General features: G+C 33.7%; 1 protein-coding gene across 1 annotated transcript in view; it reads left to right on the top strand.

Moving 5' to 3' along the window:
* Positions 1-22,027, top strand: part of CAPZA1 (capping actin protein of muscle Z-line subunit alpha 1) — a 38,827-nt gene that overhangs the window by 8,817 nt on the left and 7,983 nt on the right. Inside the window, exons 2-5 of the mRNA XM_006182888.3 lie at positions 11,636-11,699; positions 13,570-13,621; positions 16,930-16,993; positions 19,619-19,825. Of these exons, the coding sequence (XP_006182950.1) occupies positions 11,636-11,699; positions 13,570-13,621; positions 16,930-16,993; positions 19,619-19,825 (387 nt within the window). The remainder of the gene's footprint in view (positions 1-11,635; positions 11,700-13,569; positions 13,622-16,929; positions 16,994-19,618; positions 19,826-22,027) is intronic.

A 22,027-nucleotide genomic window follows, 5' to 3' on the forward strand; every position in this document is an offset into this window, starting at 1 on the left:
GAATCACCTGAAGAAGCTTTTTTAAAATTCTGATACCCAGATTCTACCCCAGATCTATTATATCAGAATCTCTGTGGGTGGAATCCAGGCATCAGTAATTTTAAAGCTCCCAGGTGGTTCTAAATGTATAGCCTTTGTTCAGAACTACAGGCTTAAGGCAAAATGGAATTTGTTGGCTTCTTTCACCATTCTCCTTTTTGTCTTTATCTTTAGTACTCACCTCGGTGCCTGGGACCCAGTAAAGTGTTGTTTGTTTTGTTTTGTGTGAATTGGTAAATACAAAGACCTGAACTTTTAAAGAAGATATTTTACTCAAAATTCAATGACATTTAGGCATTTGCTTAGGGAAAGAAAGTTAAGTATATGGTATGTCTAAGTCTGTTTCATGTTACCTCCTTTGGAGTCTTAAAATAGTACTAGATATATGAGCAGGTATTATATTCACAGATGAAGAAAGTAAGACCCAAGCAATTAAGTGCTAAAGCTGGCATGTGAAACTAGGTCTGACTCCTAATGATTTTGAAAAAAAAGTAAAATTGGTAAAAAGATACACCTTTAAGTTAGAAATACCATGACATGCCAGATAATGCACCAGATCTTAAAGGCAACATGCTTCTTGCTTCCCACTGCTTTTATTTCCATCCAGCATGGGCTCTCATGGTTGAACTCTACCCTTTTGGACTTGGCGTTTGCATCATTGCTCTCTTGCAGCTGAATTTCAAGGTGTTTAGGGTGGATTTTCCCCTAATTTCTTGATTTGGTCTGACTGTTTCCAAAACAATACTCATTGTATCTGGCCCCTTGGAACTTTTTACCATCTGCCCAATCACCAAGAGTAGGGCATGAGAATGTGTGTATTCTAACACATTTAAACTCCTAAGCAGCAAGTTGCTTACGTGATCCTTTCATTCTTTTTTTTTCTTTTTTCTAACTTAGAACAATATATCTCAGACTTTTATACTTCCTCGGTTCTTCCTCTGATTAAGCTAGACAGTCCTTTCCCTCCTTATGTATATCAACACTGTTTTACATTTAAGATAAGACAGCTTTTTTAATCTTTACTGAGATTGAGCAGCCAATACTTAATTTTTTTTTCTGTTTAGTAGTTGATAACTTAAGGCTTATTACTTACTTTGAACTTCTAAATGAACACTTAAAATACATACTTGGAAATCTTTTTACTGACCTTCTGGATGTCTTATATTAGAAGAGTCCAGAATGAGGACTAAGGAGTGATTTCCTTCTAATTTGTTGCATAGAGAACTTGTAAATTAAAAAGGAATGGTTGGGAAAGATAACTAGAAAATAAAATACAACCTATACTTTGGTTCTTATATGTTGTAAATTTTATGGTTAAGTATGTTGTTTTATGTGCTATTATACTAGGTGGCATAAAATACAGTAATGACCTATGTTAAAGAAAAATTACTCTGATATTTGTTGAAATGATAAGAAGACTTTATTCAGTACTTTTGCATTGGGGGAGAGAGATTGAGTTCAGCTCCAAATAAAGCAAAGACTGCTGGGGATTTACAGCCAGCAAGCAAAGTGAAGTGGTCAGGAGAGGGAAAATTACTGCTAAGGGCAGACTGAGGATTTACATATCAACGGTGGAGCATGAGGAATTTGATATCAAGAATGGGGGAATTCTCATTCAACTATGGGATTCTTGCTAAAATTGGGCTAGTCAGGCCATACACAAGGCTGAGATCAAGGCCTAGTTGAGAAGAGTGCTCAGCGGAGCCTGACTAAAGTTTGCTCAAAGAGAGAGTCTTTGGCCCTCTGTGTGTGTTATTAATTATTTTAATAGATCTTTAAGCAGTTATTCCTTAGAGTTGGTAGAACTTTTAAAAATGAAATTGCCCTACTTAAACTTGCCAGCTTTCCCTACCTATTTGTCTATATCTGACAAAACTTATAATTGATTACTAATAGAGAAGACAGTTCCTAAGAAGTACTTAAAATGGCTTTTAAAAGAGTTAACGTAAAACAAATTATTTGGCAGTGTCACCATCTTTTTATAGTGTTGATCCTAATTTAAGACATAGCTATATGTTTTTTAACCTTAGCTTTTGCTGATAATGTAAATCAAAATAATGGAGGAGACTGGGCCTTTGAGGAGACAGGATATATGGGAAATCTCTGTTGTTTCTCTCAACTTTGCTGTAAACCTAAAATTGCTCTTAGAAAAAATATTCTTAAAATACAAAATAATGATAATAATGACAACTATAACATCCTAAATGTCTTCAAATAGGAAAAACTCCCTTAAGAAATAAACAGTGAATTCTGTGCAAATAGAGCTTACTTCATAGTAGGATAAGAATAAGGTATAAAAATAAGTATTTACAAAAGCACGATTTACTATTTTTTGAGGTACAGTCTGGTTGAAAACACAAGTAAACTTTGAAGGATGTGTTATCAGCGGGAAGGTATAGCTCAGTGGTAGAGTGCATGCTTAGCATGCACAGGATCCTGGGCTCAATCCCTAGTACCTCCTCTAAAAATAAGTAAATAAGTAAACCTAATTACCTCCCCCTCAAAAAAAAAAAGATAAACTAAAATTTAAAAATTAAAAAAATTAACATTTTAAAATAACTATACTTCAATAAAAATATATTTAAAAAAAGGAAGATGAGTTATCACTTTAAAGCAAAGTGAAACAATCATTTGGGAAAACTTTTTTTGATTAGTAAAAAAGTTGTTGCTGTTTATAGTTCTTGATGAAGATTGTAATGATGGAGAATACTAGGTGACTAAGACCCAAAGAATTTCTGGAAAAGAGGAATTATTTTCTCAACAATTTGAAGAGTTTGTTCAGTTTAGTAATTTAAAGCAGCAGTTAATCTTGCTGTGACCAGGTAACTATAGCTAACATTTACTGAGCCTCCATGTTTTATTTTAAGTGTTTTACTGAAGACTTGTCATATATTATCTTACTTAATTTTCACAACAATCCCAAGAAGTATATACTGTCCCACTTTAGGGAGAGGGTGTGATTCAGAGACTAAGAGACTGAAATTCAAATCCATATCTGTCCAACTCCAGAGCCTGTATCTTTCCATTTTGCCATTGTACCTCATAAAAATATTAAAAAGTAAGCTCACTTCCTTAGTGTCATTTTGTTCAGAAGGGATTTTGTAAACATTTACTAATTACCTATCTGCCATTTAGTTTGCTAGGACCTATATAATATAGAAAAGGAAAGCAAGGCAGTTTGCCTAAAGAAAACTTAAGTCTTTGGGAACAGAATGATACCTATAGAACTAATTATCAACAGCAGTTACATTTTAGGTGCTATGATAAATGTTCCAAGTATGGTAGAAGTACTAAGAATTCTTGAGACTATAAAAAATGCGGAATACATCTTGGAAAGAAACAGAAGAACCCAACCCTAAAAGATAGGAATAATGTAGACAGACAAAGATGAGGAGACAGGCACAACACTCAAGGACAGTGTGAGTAAAGGTCCAGAAATAAAGTCTTTTAATACGCTAATACACTAGTAGACTAATGAGGGCAATAAAGATTTTTGTAGATGTCTTACTGGCAGAGGTTTGGCTCCTGAAGTGTACAAAATTTGGGCAGTATTAGCTGACTTGGACGTTGCTGATAATTGGACTGTGGATATTTTCTAGTGAAAGATTTCTTCTTTGCCTGTCTAGAATTATCCACCCAGCATTCACAAAGAGCTGAAGTTGTTGAATTTCAACTTGAAGTCCTCTTGTCAAGGAAATCAGTAAAAAACCTAGTTATGAATAGATGTAATGTTGAAATGTGTGGGGTCTGTTATTAAAAGATTATTAAGCTAAAAATCTGAGTTTTATAAATTTTGTAAATTTCTTTTTCTAGTATATTTTTAAAGTTTCTTAAATTTAACAAAATAAAGCAATTTCTGAAAAATGGGATGTATTACTTTCTCAGTTTGATTTTTAACATTACAATACAGAAATCAGTAATATATAAATGAAGTTTTGAATCTTGGAAGGATTGGGTATTTTTATTTTCCTTTTTGGAGAGGTCTAACGATAAGGAGAATTGGAAGAAACTGAAATTTGGGAGAACTTATCTTTCAGTGATACTTTAAATAGACTTTAAATTCCCCCCTTTTACATTAGAAACATAGTATAATGGAATCCATACAATTAGCATTATTGGAATATTTAAATATATGAAGGAGTGGAATTGTGTATGAGACTTGAGTTACTCCCTCTTTAAAATATACCTGAAATTATACCCTTTACTGCAGATACTATTAGATGAATGCTATGTACATTGAAACTATTACTTTATGGAATAGGAATAATTTTTTTTAAGCGGAGTGAAGTTTTCATTCAACTAAAACCTCCATGTCAGCGATTCTCAATTACGTAGCGGATTACATGCCTCCCTCCATGGGATATATACCTAAAGAAAGTGGGGAACTTTCTTTCCCCATGTCAATCTTGCGAATGACTGAATTACTGTTACTGAAATTTTCATCCCTTACTTGTATTGCAGCAAAAATATTTTTGTAATCACTAACTGCTTAGCCATTTCTCTTTCCTTTTTTGCTTGTACCAGTGATTTTGTTTACTTCTATTCAATTTCATCTTGTTAGTTTTGACCCAGTTTTGAGGCTGGATGATAAAATTTTGACTTTTAATGTTATTATTTATCATTTTATTTATCCCTTCCGACTTTGTGTCAACTGCAGCTTTTACAAGAAATGCTTTGTCTCAATTCCTTGTTAAAAAAAAAAATTTGAAAAGGACTAGGCCAAATTCATGAGACCACACTAAAGATAATCCTCCCAAATTTTAATACCTGTTACTACTACATAGTATAGTTGATTGTCTAGTTCAGTGCCACCCCTTTATAAGTGTGTGACCTTGGACAAGACACTTACACTCTCTTAACCTGTTCCTTCATTTAAAATAGGGATAATAAATAGTCTTCTTCCCTGCCTATTTTAATGAGCTGTTTTAAGATCAAAAGAGAGATTATAAAAGAGTTTTGTAAACAATAAAATAGTATTCATTCATTTATATTCCTAGCATGTGCCAGGTCTCAGTCCTGGTTATACAACAGTGAACAGACGTAACGAATTCTTATACTCTATGCCAGAAATTGGCAAATCTGGTCACTGCTGTTTTTGTATGGCCTACAAGGTAATGTGTTTCGAATGGTTAGGAAAAAAACAAAAGAAGAAGAATGTTTCATGATGTGAAACTTACATGAAATACAAATTGCAGTGTCTAAAATAATGTGTTTAACTCAGTGGGGGTAATCCTTTCACAGTATACAAGTATATCAGGATATCACATCGACCAATAGGCACATGAAAAAATGCTCAGTATATATAATTATCAGAGAAATGCAAATCAGAACTACAATCAAGTATCACCTCACACCAGTCAGAATGGCCATCATTAAAAAGTCCACAAACGATAAATGCTGGAAAAGGTCTGAGAACAGGGAACCCTATATACTGTTGGTGGGAGTATATAGAAGTCAGGAAGTCAGAAAAGGGTACTTGAGTAGATGACATTTGAACTGAGATTTGAATGAAGAAGGAAGTGAACCCTCTAATAGAAGAGCATTTCTGGTAAAAGGAACAAAAATTATAATAGCCCTGAGGCAGGAGTGTAGCTGTAGGGCTAGGAGCTAAACAGTAGGAAAATGGGGAAGGGCAGACCAAATTATAAATAGCCTTGGAGACCAAGGAGCAGACCTTAGATTTTGTCATGATTACATAAATGTATCATTACAATTTCTATTACTTCAAGGTATTTTTATGGTACTGTTATAGTGACAAATCAACTTAACACTTCGAAAGTCTATCTTCAAAGACTGTCAAATGTTTTTCTAATGCTAAGTATGGTCATCCCATTGAGGGAGATTTGTTCAAGCCCCCCTCCTCCAAGATGCCAAAGTCCGAGGATGCTCAAGTCCCTTATGTAAAATGGCATAGTGTTTGTGTGTAACTTAAGCACATCCTACTATATATTTTAAATCATCTCTAGATTACTTATAGTACCTAATACAATGTAAGTGCTATGTAAATAATTGCCAGTGTGTGGCAAATTCAAGTTTTGCTTTTTGGAACCTTTTGGATTTTTTTTCTCAAATATTTTCAATCCTTGGATGCACAACCCACAAACACAGAGGGTCACCTGTAATCCATCTTTTTTAGTAGCTCTCAGTAAGTAACATGGGGATTGTTTACCATGACTGTGTTTTAGGATCCCATGTTGGCATCTAATTATGACCACATTTCTTTTAACTGCTCATTTAGAGCTTCACTCTTGCCATAGCATATTTATCTTCAAATCTCTATACTTTCATTTAAAAACTGGGAGATGCTTTGGTTTCTTTAATGGACATTTCTCCTGTTCTTGATATTCTCAAATAATTTTTAAATTATTTATTGTAAAGGGAACGTTGGCATGCCCCTTTTGTGATTTTTAAAAAGTTTTAAAATTATTTTTTATACAAATAATTTATATTCATTGTACAACTTTGACCATAAAGATAAGCCAAAAAAGGGAAGACTATCTTTTGTAATACTATCAGAGGTAGTCCCAGTTAAAATTTAGTAGCTGTACATATATGTAAATATATACTTTTAAGAAACAAGAATTCATCATTTTGCAACCTTTTCACTCGGTAGCATAATAAATATTGACCTATGTCAAAAGATAGGACATTTCTCAAACATTTTTACTTTCAGGACCCCTATACACTCTTAGAAATCGAGTTTCTTTTTTCCCCAGTTGTATTGAGATATACAGCACTTTAAGTTTAAGGTGTACAGCATACGATTTGACCTACATACATCATGAAATGATTATCACAGAAGTTTATTGAACACCCATCCTCTCATATAGATACAAAGTTAAAGGAATAGTAATACAATTTTTTTTCAATTTTTTTCTTGTGATGAAAACTCTGAGGATTTACTCTTAACTTTCATATATAACATACAACAGTGTCAATTATATTTATCATCTTGTACATTACATACGTAGTACAAATTTATCTTATAACTGGAGTTTGTACCTTTTGACCGCCTTCATCCAATTCTCCCTCTTCCCACCCCCTGTCTCTGGGAACCACAAATCTGATCTCTTTGTCTATTATGAGTTTGTTTTTGAAGTATAATTGACCTATAACACAATGTTAGTTTCTGTTATATAGCATGGTAATTCAGTATTTCTTTCTATACATTTCAAAATGATCATCACAATAAATCTAGTTACGGTATGTCACCATGTAAAATGCTACATAGTTATTAATGATATTTCCCACACTACATTTTCATTCCTTTCACTGATTTATTACACAACTGAAAATTTGTGCCTCTTAATCTCCCTCACCTATTCTTTCCTCCCCCCATTCCCTCCCTTCTGGCAACCACCTGTTTGTTCCCTGTATCTGTGACTGTTTCTGATTGTTTTTTTGGATTCCACTTCCATTTCACTTTTGGATAAGTGAAATTATACAATATTTGTTTTTCTCTGACTGATTTATTTCACTTAGCATAATACCCTCTAGGTCCATCCATGTTGTTGCAAATGGCAAGTTTTCATTCTTTTTTTTACAGCTGAGTAATACTGCATTGTACGTATATTGTGTGTGTGTGTGTGTGTGTATCTTACATCTTCTTTATCCATTCATTTAGAATGCTTCCATATCTTGGCTATTGTAAATAATGCTGCAGTGAATTTATGGATGATCTTTTCTCATTAGTGCTTTCATAGAAATTGAGTTTTTATTTTTGTGGCTTTATATGTATTAGATATTAAAACTTAGAGATTTTTAAAACATTAATTCATTTAAAAACAACAGTGATAAATTTATTGCATGTTAACATGATTAGTATTTTGGGGTTTTTAACACTTTATTTTTGAAAACACAAAAAGAATCAGTGGGAAAAGTAGCATTATTTTACATTATGCAAATCTTTTTAGTATCTCCATTCCATTTGTTGTTCTTTGTTGTCTTTGTAGGTATTATTCCCTTTGCATGGAATGCTCTCCTTGATATTTACTCATCCTCCAATCCAGCTCAAACATCACTTCCTTTGATGACCACCCCATCCCCTCCTTAGATGCATATTTAGAGTTGCACCTTCCTTTGTGCTTCGTTGTGCCTTTTAATGCTTGCTATATTACTATTTAGGTGACAGAGCCTTGAGTACAGTGACAAGTGTCTTATTCGGTATTTAATCTTTACTTACTGACATTTCTTTTCTTAGCTGCTCAGTAAACGTTTGCTGAATGGATGTACTGTTTCTTTTTTACATGCAGTGTCAGTTTGTCCATTATCCAAATGTCTGTTATTTCAGTTACAGCAATTCTGTCATTTTGTAACTTTTGATAATTTGGGGATAACTTCAGAAGTATTAGTAACTTGAATTTTCTGTTTGGTAACTATTATTATGCATTCAAACATTAATAAGTATGTAAAATATGACAATGGCTTTATTCATTTTAGGGAAGATGCTTTTGAGTAGTATATAAATATATTTTTGAACTGCATACATTTCAATTTTCCTGACTGAGGGGAATTTCACAATTACATAAGGATTATAGGAAATGTGCCTTGACAAAGTGAAATAGATCATAGCTGCTCAGCAGACTTACCACAAATACACTAAAAACAGAGGTTTGCTATACAAAATAGGTTTGCTATTTTCTGAAATAAGTGACTGATAGCAACAATTGACGAGCACAGAAACATGATTGTGTACATGCTAAAGCAGATACACACAGTTGGAAATCTGTATTGGAACTATTAGTCCTACATAGTATAACTCTCACGACTTGAGCAGCATTTCTTACTTCCTAATTGAAACCCCTCTTTCTGTTGTTGTTGCTTAGTAATATAAGAGCTTTATTGAGTATTTCCACTTAATCTCTACCAGTTTTTATCCCAGAAAAATAATGTATTATCTATAATTACCCTGTCACGGCAGGGTTCTCAAATTTTATGTGCATGAGAATATCCTAGAGTGTTTGTGGTATGGATTCCACATCCTTGCTTCCACATAGTCTACATATAAGTTTTGTCTTTTGAGTCTTAATAAGTTATATAGAGTTTTGTAGCTCAAGAAATTTTGCAGATCTCCTAACCTTTTTTTAGGAGTTGGATTATTATGAGGAAGCTTAGGACCAAAAAAGTTTAGTAATGTTTCCAAGATCATAAACTTAGTTACTGGATCTATAGAGCCAGTAATTAGAATCCAGGGTTTCCATTCTACCTTGCTCCGTAAATCAGTAGGCCTTTTTTGACTGAAAAGATGTTTGGCTCTGGAGCAGCTTTTCTTTTACTCTTTGTAGGATAAGAGCAAAGTCACCTAAGATCTTCCATATAAACCTGGGGATGCTAAAGTCGTAAAGTATTTCTTTTTCTAATTCTCTTTTAAGTCCCAGCTTTATTTTCCAAAGACTCTTAAAAGTCTTTTTTGGTTGCTTTTTTTTCCTTAACAGTGGTAAGACTCTGATGGTAACTTTAATTTGATTGGGTCAACAAGAACTTTAAATTGTTTGAAAGAAATTAAGAAGTCAACAGAGGATGCCTATCTGAAAAGTAGAGCTCAGTTTATTGTTAGATACACCATGTTCCTCTGAGTTGCTCGTCATCAGTGAGTTGAATCTTCTTTATACACAATCAAGTATTAGAGAATTTCCAACATTCTTCCTCTCATAATATGTAAGAATTATACTTGAGAATCCATTTGAGGTCAGTCCTATTATCATTGCTAACATAATTTTATATATGTGTGTGTATGTGTATACATATATCACCAAATGATACACTGAATTGTTTTTTCTTTCATCTAGGTTTGTATATTCTTTGTATTTCATATTTTACTTGAAAAGATTAATTTGTATGGCAGACTGAGCACATGGTTTACCTTACCTTTTATGTCAAAACTTTTAAAACAAAAAAATAGGAAAAAATGGAGTGGGAAGAGAAATAAATTAGTAACAGTTTAAATAGTATGAGTGTCATTGGTGGACCAATTTTTTTTTTTTTTTTTTTAAGCATTTCCTGGTAGAAAGGAGAATGGTTGAAAAACATGGGGGAAAAAATAAGATCAGAGGAAACACGGAAGAAAAACTCTAATGGACATAGGAGCCATTCTGAGGAGATCTATTTAAGGAGCAAGAAGGAAAGAACTCAGAACAGTCCTGGAGTAGATTAGTTGGGGAGTTGTTCTCTAAGCTTAGTGGACCACTTGTCTCCTCTTTTCATTCCCATTTGGGCTAAGCTGCAGACAAATAGCATTTGTCTTCAGAATATAGCATTGAGAATGAGCATTAGGAGCAGAGAGGCAAGGCAGTGCCCCAGGTAGCCTGTGGCCTCTAGGAGGCTCACTCAGAAGGTTATCTGCTCACATGTTCTCAGCAGCAAGTCTACTCTTTCCCTCCCCTACAATGACTAGAAACAAACTACAGATAAACAGAACAGGCAAACTAAATTAGATTCAAAGAGGAGCAACATACATTTGTAGAAAACTAGTTACCATGAAAGAGAAGCACCAAACTGAGCAAACAGATCTAAATTCTTAGGAAGCAGTTGATAAAAGAAGACTTTAAAATAAATATAGTTAATACCCTCAAGGAGACTCAAGAGATGCACACACACGCACATACACAAAACGAAAGTCTTGAAAGTTAAAAACAGAAGAGTTAAAATAATTCTATGAATAGCAAAATGGGCACAGCCAAAGGCCATGTTAGTGAGTTGAAAAAATGGAGCTGAAGAATTCTCCCCATACAAAGTATAAAATGACCAAAAAAGATAAAATATAGGAGAAAAAATAGATACGCAAGTTAGACTCTAACATTTATGTGCCCATCTCTAACAGGAGACCAAAAAACAAAATGGCAGTAGTGGGCAGGAGAGGGAATTACAATGAATAACAGAAGAAATATTTTCCACAGCATTCTTTAGGACCCTTAGTATAGTGTTGAATAGTTTAGGTGACGATAATCATCTTTGTCTTGCTTTTAAAATTAGTGACACTGCTTAGGTTTCATCATTATTAGGTATGCTGTAAAATTTTGGTGAATAACCCTTTATAAAGTTAAGGAAGTTTGTTCCTTCAGAAGCTAGTAATTTTGTTGCTGTTCTATGATATTTGAATGAGTGCTGAATTTTGTCTTTTTTCCAGCATGAAGTAAGATGATCACAAGGTTTTGTTCCTTTAATTTATAAGTTACATTGACTTATTAGTATTGAGTCATCCTTGCATTGGGATAAACACCATAAGCATAAATTGGTATACTACCAAGTTCCTAATACTTTCTTTAGTTTTGCTTAAGTGTTCATAAATGAAATAGGATCATAGCTTTCTCTTTTTTTTTTGACTGTGATATATTTTGACCAAAAACTGATTGTTCAGCTTTTTAAAAAGAAAAATTCAAAATTAATCAAAGCAGCACATATCCCCACATCAGAACAAACCTATATCAATAATAAACACTTTGCAATGTTTTACGAAAAGAAAATCTGAAGGCTCCTAAACAGTAAAGATTTAAACAGGAAATTAAGAGATGTGATAAGAATTTTTGTAATCTTAATTTCTTCCCCTCATGTATGTTACTCTTCATAATTTCTTACTGTAAATTTTATTTCTCTTTAGGTACGCATAGCTGCTAAATTCATCACTCATGCACCCCCAGGGGAATTTAATGAAGTGTTCAATGGTGAGTAAAGATTAGTATTTAGTTATTTTAAACCCTCTTTAATTACATACAAGCACTTATTGAGTGCTTCCTGTCTCTTTTAATCCTTACATTGTAGTTAAGGAAATCAAGATTCAGAGAAGTTAAATAACTTATCTGATATCACCCAGAAAGTGTCAGAGCTAGGTTTTAAACCCAGGTCTGAGTGAAAAGCATTCTCTTAACCCATAAATTAGGATGCCTAGCTTATGTGAGAAAAGACTTAAAGTAGTTTAATATCGATAAATGTAGAAATGATATTAAATTGTTTTCATAGTTTATATCTGTCATTATAAATCATAGCTTAAATCCCCTCAGTGCTTTTAGTCAGTAAGTGCCATAGCATAGGCACTTTGTAGAGCGACTGGGACTGAACTAACTGTATCTGGGAAGCCTGTTAAATATACAGATTCCAATGTTACCATCCTCTTTAAGATTCTCATTTGTTTTATCTGGCATGAGATGGGTAATCTGTTTTATAAAGTTCTCCCAGGTGATTCTGAATCACAGCCAGTTTGGGAACCACTATTCCAATATACTTACAACCTTCCATACTATTCACTGTCTTAACAAAACTTACAGAATAAAAAATGTAGATGAGGCATCTTGAACTTCATGATAATATCACTTATCATAATCCCTATTTAAGTTATAAGTGAATTCATTTTAAAGTTCCCCTTAAGTAAAATCATAGTCTTTGTGCATCTTGGTTCAGTTTAGTGAATATTTATTTTGAAATTCTGGTTTTATGTTAGAAGATTACCTGCTTAGAGGAACTGTGTGCATCTGGCCCAGAGTCCCACATCAGTAATCCCCATTGGTTAAAATTAATGATGCAAAGGGAAAGTTACTGGGAAGATATATAAATATTATTTACAAGGGGTAAAATAATACAACAGAAGTAAATCTGGACATTCTTTATAGACACAATTATGCGTCAGTTTTTGAGCACTAACAGCAAGACAAACATGCAGCTATTCTTTCCCTCATCTTTCTTTCATATTGACCAAATATAAATTTTCAACAACTGAGCTTTTAGAAATTCTCCTTCGACTTGAACTTTGTCCAGCTGATTAGCTCGGATAAATTCTTGACTTAAAAATTAATACCCTTTGTAGTTAGAAGTACCTTGTTTTATATCTGACAATTGAATGTACTGTACAGGAATATTATGAGAATAATTGATACCAAAGCATTAGATTAAGAGTTGGCAAGCTACTTGTGGCATGAGGGCTGGTTTTTATTGGCACGCTACACATTGGCCTCTGCCAGGCCTTTCAGAAACTAAGAATCCATTGCCTTTAGCTTATAATTAGCCTTCTCTCTTAGAGTTAATGCTTGGTCATTTCTTAGTAATAAGGACCCTCCTCTTCCTAAAGAAAAGTGACTAGACTCTTGACTCACAGCCTTTTAAAAAGATTGTATAGGCCCTCACATTAGATTCTCCAAAGGAAAATACAGTCAGCAATTTGACTGCCCCTGACTGAGTTGTGCCCAGCTTTCTCGGTCTGATGGTATAGAAAATGGTACAATTCTTAATCTAATTTTAAAGGATTTTTTAGATACAAAATTAATAATCCTAACTGTAATGTTCTATAAAACATATTTTTCATTTGTTTTGGAATTCCTTGAGAATTTGTTGGATTATTGTACCACAAACCTATGCAAATCTATGAACATGAGCATGTCTTTGTGTACACTTTTAGTATCTCTGTGTATATATTATATCCAAAGACTAATCTTGCAAAGCCTGATTTTCTAAAAATCTAACCTAGAAATCTGCTAAAATTTCAAGTTTGCCTTCTACTGAACATTTTAATTTTAACATCTTTATCATTGTTTTCCTCCACAGATGTTCGGCTACTACTTAATAATGACAATCTTCTCAGGGAAGGGGCAGCACAGTAAGTAGCTTTCTAAATCCACTTACATCATATTCTAATATTGAGTAAACCATGTTGATGGTAAACTAGTACCCTGAAAACTAAGTTTAAAATACTTCAAAATAAAGCAGTCGGTTTTAACAACTTTTTCCCCCCCTTGGAGAAACCATTTTACCGCCAAATGTTTACTTCCTTAAAACTTATAATATATGGTCTTACTTATTATTTTTGCCCAGATTTTCCCTATTAAATCAGAGTTTAATGTTAACTGTTAGTTTTTCCTCTATAGTTCTTTTAGTTCAGGCTGAATTTTTTTCTATAACTGCTAGTTACGGAAAGAGTAGGCTGCTATTGAGGAATGATCACATTTCTCACATTGCCAAAGAATGGCTGATGTTCATAAAGTACCTTAATAGAGTTAACCATACACTAATAGCATGGTTATTCTACTCACTGATTCCTTATCACTGTCAGGCTAATTAGTCTTTCTAGAGTATCATTTTCATTTTGTCCTTGTCCTCAAAAGCATTAAATGGGTGTTTTGTTGGTTAGTTGGTAGGTTGGGTTTTTTGTCTTCCTCAAATCTAAATGCTGTGTAGCTTTCCAGCTCCTGTGACCACTCCACCCCCATTCTCTGGCTTTATTGCTACTCTGCTTTACTTCAGTACAGAGTGCTTTTTTCAGTTACTATCTATCCAGCTGGCCCAGAGTTCCCTTGTAGAGGAAACCAGAATTGGATAATGACATGCAAGAGTGGGGTGGGGAGGTGGAACAAAGACTTTGATGCAGAGCAACAAATAATTATCATAAAGGCATTTGGTTTGATGTTTAATTGGTTTAGATTTTAACTGTAGAACATGTTTTAAGAATTGCTGCCTGGGAAACAGTCTTCTTCTGCCCTAGCTATAGTGCTAGTTTAGAACCAAATCCTGCAAATGTAAAATTGGCACAGTGTCACTATAATTGTCATCATGAGTGATGCCCCAATTATATACATTGACCTTTTATATTACATTGATTTAGGCACATCCTAAAGATATTTTCTAGTACTGGTTTCTCTTAGATGGATAGAATCTGATATAGAAAAAGATGCTCATGATTTGCTATTTGCACCCCTGTCTACCCTCTGCCCTTTCATTGAAAGAATCTCATCTACATTCTATTAACAGATGGTTATCCAGTCAGAATGCTTCTAATAATAAGGAATTTACTATTTCACAAGGCAAGTTCTTTGATTTGCCTGCCATGTTGGTCTTAGTTTCATTCTTGAGAGCCACCCAAAATAAATTTACTCTGCACTCCACATTACTGAAATCGAGGGTAGGAGTGGAATGATAGGACCTAAGGGTGACTGCATGCTAAGCTTATTGTCCCATTTCCAATTAGGAGTGACATTAGAATTTAGTATGTATTCAGATGCTTCCATTGCACTGACAACAAAGCTTTGTATTTATAAATATTCTGGTTCTTACAGACTCTCTAGATTCTTGGAGCACCTTCTTGCTAAAGAAGAATTGTCTTATGTCCAAATATTTGGTTTTCTGTAGTGATGAAGAGTTCAGTTTTATTTCTGTAATGAGGTACTTCAATTCCTTGGCCATAGTCTTCATAGTAAGTGTTCAGTAAATGTTTTAGTAATCACCGTCATCATTATTACCTTCTATATGAAATGAAGGAATCCTGAATGACTCCTGAAAGAAGATTTACCCTCTTTACCTAGATTTTCACCTGTGCTTCTGATCACTAGAACCATTGTCTGATAATTCCTAACACTTCTGGACTACTTAGGGTGTGGTGGACCATGTTAAAGAGTAGATTTTATTCTGAGAGAGATAGAAAGTTATTAGAGAGTTTTGAGCAGAGAAACTTATGTTTTAGAATTATCACTGGCTTCTGTGCAGGGGAACAAAGATTGATGTAAGAGGATTATTTAGAAGACTACTAGAGTAGTTCAGAGATAAATGGTGGTGGTTTGGACTAGAGCGGTCATTGTGGGATAGTGAGAAGGAGTCAGATTCTGAATATGTGCTCAAGGTACAATCTACAAGATTTACTGATTGATTGGATGTGAGGTGTGAAAGAAGAATCAAGGATAATTACAAATTTTTGGCCTATGCAACTGGTAGACTGGAAATACCATTTGCTTGAGATGGGATAAGGTGGTAACACATTTTGGTGTTAGTGTTTGTAATCTATAGTCTTAGGACATATCCTATAGTGGAATACTTACTCTATATTCCTTAAGTTTTTTTCTTTTTCTTTTTTTTTTTTTTTGTATTGTTTAATCCACTTTCTGTGAATGTTTAATTTATATTCCTTTCTGAAGAGACAGTGTGCTTAGGACTCATTTTCCTACATGGGGATGTGGTGATTAAGGAAATGACTTATTTAAAATTTTAAGCACAGCAATAACTTAAAATGAGAAAATTGAAGATTAGCCTTAAATATTTGAAGAAGTTTAAATATTTGTTACTCTGGTTTCTCTTGAAGAGTCTAGAAAGAGCTTAATGCTCTACTTAAAACCAGTGGCCTAACATATATTTTAATCAATTAAAATGGGCTGGAGACATGTTTAACTCTTTCCCTTGGCAAATAGGTTCTGGGAAAAGACTGATACTAGAATTGTGCTTTCTTTTACTGCAGCTTATTTCAGTCTTTCTTTTGCCTTATTTTGCATTTTAGCTTACTGTGTAAAATATACTAGAGAGCCATAGAAAATACAGTTTAATAAATCTAACACTGGACAAATAAACAAGCAATAATATTAGACATGTACTTTGGTTATTTATTCATATCCCTTTTGTTAATAGCCTCTACACTACCTTAGGCTCTCCTCTGAGATTTGACTCATGCTCAACTCTCACCTCACCCTCTTCTCATGTCAAATGCCTTTCAGTATATTTTATTATGGTCTCTCTTCTGCTTTGCCTCAGAGAGCCCAGAATAAAGAAGAGGCTATTTCTAAAACAGTGCATCAACTGAAGATTCTTTTAAATTACTGAAAATGCCTGTCTAAATGAGTAAAACTTTTGGTAATTCACAATAAGATTGCTTAAAACTTAGGAATTGTCCAAGTGACAACTATTGGAGCTTAGGAGTGGAGAGGGAAAGGTAATTTCAGAGCTTGGGGCACTTCTGAGATCTCTATGGAGGACTTCCTTCAGAAAGCTGAAGACATTACGATAACATCAGTTATCTGGAGAGAAAGGGAAAAAGCTCCAGGGAGTGTTTTCACATTCTCTTTCACTGTTACATGAACTACCTATTGTATTTATTTATATATAATTCTTTTCTCTCCTTCTTCTCCCTTTTTACTTTTTGAAAAACAGTGCATTTGCCCAGTATAACATGGATCAGTTCACACCTGTGAAGATAGAAGGGTATGAAGATCAGGTAATGGTTGTTCCTATTAGATAGACTTTGCCTGGAAGGTAGTAGAAACTCTGTAGAACAGATGGTGCTGAATAAATTCATGTCTCAGTTTTCTTAGCTTTTGTAGTGAAATAAAGGAAGTTGAGTTATATACAACTTTTCTAGCTGTCTCTAATTCCCCTTGGTAAGAATAACAGGAGACATATTTAAGATGGGAAAACAGGAATTCCTGTACAGATACAGGAACAAAGCAAATTACATATTCCCATTATTACTGCAGTTATTATATGACAGGGATTTGCAAATCCATTAATATGTACTTCAAAGGCAGTATCACACCAAATACCAAACGCCTTTTAAAAGTCTTGAATCTTGTTTGAACCTACAAGTCCACGCAGAATTTATCCTAAGGAAATAAGCATATAAATGTGTAAAAAGATTACCTGAAACAAGGTTTATAATAGTGAAAAACTGGGAACAATCTATATGTCTAACATTAAATTAAATATCTGTAGGCCAGAATCCTGTGTGGCTATTGAAAACTGATAGAAATATTGAAGTGGGAAGATTTTCATGCTATATTAAGCTAAAACATAAACATGTAGAATTATGCTAGTTTATTTTTTTAAATAGATATTTAAAGAAAAGTTATACTGTGTTAGAATCAATACATCTTAAATCCTGTGAAAGATGCATCATTATTTTATGAGCCACTAAGAAATAACACTGACAAACTATGACACAGTCCTAAGATGATGTCAAGTGTAAGATGTATCTCATTTTATGAGATGTTAAATTGAGGGGTTGGGAGGAACGTATGCATCTTAAGACTCAGAAATAAAGTAGTATACAGATAAGCATAGACATGGAAATGTGGGTAAATATTCACCAAAATGTTAATTCTCTATGTTGGGATTACAGGAATTTGTTTTTGCTTGTTGTTTTTGTTTGTTTTGGTTTATATTTGTGCTGATCTTAATTTTCTCAATGACAATAGATTAATTACAAGTATAAAAGATAAAACATACTAGAAAAACAAATGAAAAATACTGCTTACAGCTGATATTGTATTCTTTACTAATACAGAAGAATTATTGAAATAACAAGGGCTGTGTCCAGATACGTTATATAAGAACATTCCTGTATACCAGTGGTAGCCAGCTTAAAAATGTAGTCAAAAGGAGAGCACATTCTTAGCCATAACAACAACAGAATATTACTTAGACACATAAGGAAAATAAGGAAAGATATTTGAGTTATTAAAGTAGATGCCGTCACTGCATATAACAGAAAATCAACTATACTCAAAACACATGTAAAAGATCTCTAGAGTTCAACTAGAAAAAGACCAGAGACTCAGTAGAAAAGTGGGCAAAAGATAGGAACATCCAGTTCACAGAAGAGGAAATATAAATGACTTTTTTTTTTTAAGGTGAAAAGAAATGCCAGTTAGAATTTCTGCTTTGATGATGGGCTTGTAACTTGGTACAACATCCTATGATAGAGGGCAGTTTGTCAATCTCTATCAAAATTATGAATACATTTACCCTTTGACCCAATTGTCCCGCTTCAGGGAATTTATCCCACAAGTATGCTTAGCACATGTGCATAATTTGCACACAATGAACATTCAAGGACATTTGTTGCAGTATTGTTCATAATAGGAAAAGTTTGGAAGCAACCCAACTATCCATTAATAGGAGACTGGTTGAATAAATTTATGTACATCTATACAGTGGAATCATATAGTTGTAATAAAAAACAAGGAAGTTCTTCAAGTACCAGTATGGAAAGATCTAGGTATATTAAAATTTTTTTAAAGAAAAAGTACAGTATCATGTGGTAGTTTTTGTATAAAAGAAGGGGTGGAGAATTTAGAATGTTTGCTTGTATTTGGTTTAAAAAAAACAAAACACTGAAAGAATTCTGTAAATTAGAAATCAGCAAATTTTTTCTGTAAAGGGTCAAATAGTAAATTATTTTCAGCTTTGTGGGACGTAGAGTCAGTCCCAACTACTCAACTGTGCTGCTGTAGCAGGAAAACAGCCATAGACAGCGCTAGACGTTACAAACAAACAAGTGGGGCTGAATTCAACAAAACTTCAGTTACAGAAACAGGTGGCATTGCATGCACGGCTTGCCAAGTCTTGCTCTAAATTAATAAAATCAGTTACTTTTGTGAGGAAGGGGAAATTTGCTAGAATCTGGTGGATGGGAGATAAAAGAGAAAAAGATTTCACTTTATATGTATTTTTTTCATTTTTGAATATGACTGTATTACCTATTTTAAATGCTAAATATTATGACTTTGGAAAAGGTTCATAAAATATGTGAAAAGAGAATACAGAACTGTACATATGTTATTACAGCTGTGTATATAGTACACACATAGGTAGTATAGTAAACAGAAACCAAGAAATGAAGGGTATCGTTAGGATGAGGGAAATACTGCAGTTTAGAGTTGAAATGAATTTATGAACCCATAAACATAATATTTTTATAAGAAATTGAATTGATTGAAAAGTCAATTATGAAAGAAAAATCTGATTAAATGTAAAGTTAATTATCTTTAGTTTTTGTTTTGTAAAATGTGACAAGAACTGTCTTTTTTTACAGTTACTTATATTTGTAATTATTCTTTGGAAGGTCTTAATTACAGAACACGGTGACCTGGGTAATAGCAGATTTTTAGATCCAAGAAACAAAATTTCCTTTAAATTTGATCACTTACGGAAAGAAGCAAGTGACCCCCAGCCAGAAGAAATAGATGGAAGTCTGAAGTCTTGGAGAGAATCCTGTGACAGTGCTTTAAGGGCCTATGTGAAAGATCATTATTCCAACGGCTTCTGTACTGTTAAGTATCTGCCTGCTTTATTATTAGAATGTTATTTCTTAAATTTACCTTACCCTTTGGAGACTTAGGCCAATCACAAACATCACTTTTTAGTTACTGTCTTGTCTGTATTTTATTCCCTAAATTATTTTTGAAAGGAGTATAAATGGAAAATTTTATATGGAAAATTCTTTCTGAAAATCCCAGTGCATAAAATTTTTAAATCTCAGTGTATCCTATTTCACATTTGTCTTATTTATTTATGAGAAATTGCCTTACATCCATCAAAAAAATCTTTTTACAAAGCTACCTCTGCATAGTTTAGATTATTTCATTGGATAATCAGAAATATTTAAACAGTTTTTTAAAAATCAAGGGTAATTTGACTTTCTTTTAATACCTCTTGGTGGGAAAAATATGATTAGTTTGATTCTGTCATGATTTCTCCTTTGTAAAATTATGTAATATGTTACTAAGAAAAATGTTGCTTATAATATTGATGTGTATGAAGTGCTTAGAAAGTACCTGACACAAGGTAAGCTCTGTGTAAATTATTATTATATTTTTGATTTTTGTTCTTGTTTTTTCATTTTTAAATAATGGTGAAAACCCATGATGGTGGGTAAGTACAGAATTTCATCTTGAACTCAGTACTGCAAAGGGAGACATGATACACACACTCTTTTAGAAATTGACTATTCGTTCCTAAATATACTTTCAGCTTATAATTTGTTACCTATTCAAAATTTGTCACTACTTATTAATTTGGAGAGCTTCCACACTGAATAACCCTGCTGTGTCCTTTTCTCTCTTCTCTTAGCTGATAAATGAGCTACAGAAAGTCATGGAATTGTTCTAACAGTGTCTGCTGTACCAAAGTGTCTTATCCTCAGTTGTCCTGCTTAGTAATTCTTAATTTCACTTCAGTAATCCCTGTGATATTTTCTATATGCGGTTGACCCTTGAACCATGCAGGGGTAAGGGGCTCCAACCCTTCGTGTAGTTGAAAATTTGAGTAGAATTTATAGTAGGCCCTCCATATCCATAGTTTCTTTGTCTCCATGGTTTGCATCTATGAATTCAACCAATGACAGATCATGTAGTGCTGTAGTATTTACTGTTGAGAAAAATCTGCATGTAAGTGGACCCATGTAGTTCAAACCTATGTTTTTCAAGGGTCAACTGTACTATGTTCCAAAACTTTCTTTCCCTTTGTCCCTAGACAGGCATCTACTTCTCCACATTTTAATAGGATTGAGACTCAAATCTTCCCCTTCTTCCTTTGTACTTCAGTCTGAGAAAGAAGGGTCCATATTCTTGATTTCATATAATCCTATCTACTTCAAGATACTTAATTGTGACTTTGTTTTCCCTTCTGATATAGTTCTCTTTTCTAGAAATATTTTTATTTCTCCTGTCCTTGCAGGAGTGGTGGGGAGTTCTTCGATCATAATAGTAATTCCTGTAAGTTACTTCTCTTTCCACCTTGTCCTTCCTCCCTCTCCTCACTTTCTCCCTTTCCTCGTCTCTCTCTCTTTTACACAACCAAACCAGGGAGCATTTGACTCCTACTAGTGCCTTCCTTGTTACCTATCTACCTCTTTTTTTTTTTTTTTTGAAGATTTTTAATTAAGTAATTTTGTTTTTGTGGGGAGGTAATTAGGCTTTTATTTACTGGGTTTTTTGTTTGTTTATGTATTTATTTAAAGAGAGGTACTGGGACTTGAACCTAGGACCTTGTTCATGCTAGGCATACACTCCACCCCTGAGCTATATCCTCCCCCAACCTGTCCACATCTTAACCTTATGAATTTTGGCTTCAGTCCCTATTCTCAGAAACTGCTCTCTGAGGTTACTAATGGTTCTTGAAGTGCCTGACCCAGTGTCCTTTTCTTGGCCTTTGACTTTTGTATGGCACTTCACAGAACAAGCTACTTCTAGAAATTATCTTTTCTTAGACTGCTGTCAGCACCCTCTAGTTATTCTTACTGTGTCTCTACTTATTTTCTTCCCTACTTTTTTCATAAATGTAGGCATTCTCCATTGCTGTATTTCTTTTTCTAAAACTCATAGTTTAATGTCATCTGTAGATAATAACAACATGTTTCACCATATTTATTAGAGCCAAAGGAAAATACACTGAAAAGCATTTTGTGGACTATAAAGCTTTTGGGGGGCGCTTCTCTTTAGTGATTATATTTCTGTTCACCTCTTCTACACTA

This window comes from Camelus ferus, chromosome 9, assembly GCF_009834535.1.
Source record: "Camelus ferus isolate YT-003-E chromosome 9, BCGSAC_Cfer_1.0, whole genome shotgun sequence".
Taxonomy (NCBI): Eukaryota; Metazoa; Chordata; class Mammalia; order Artiodactyla; family Camelidae; genus Camelus; species Camelus ferus.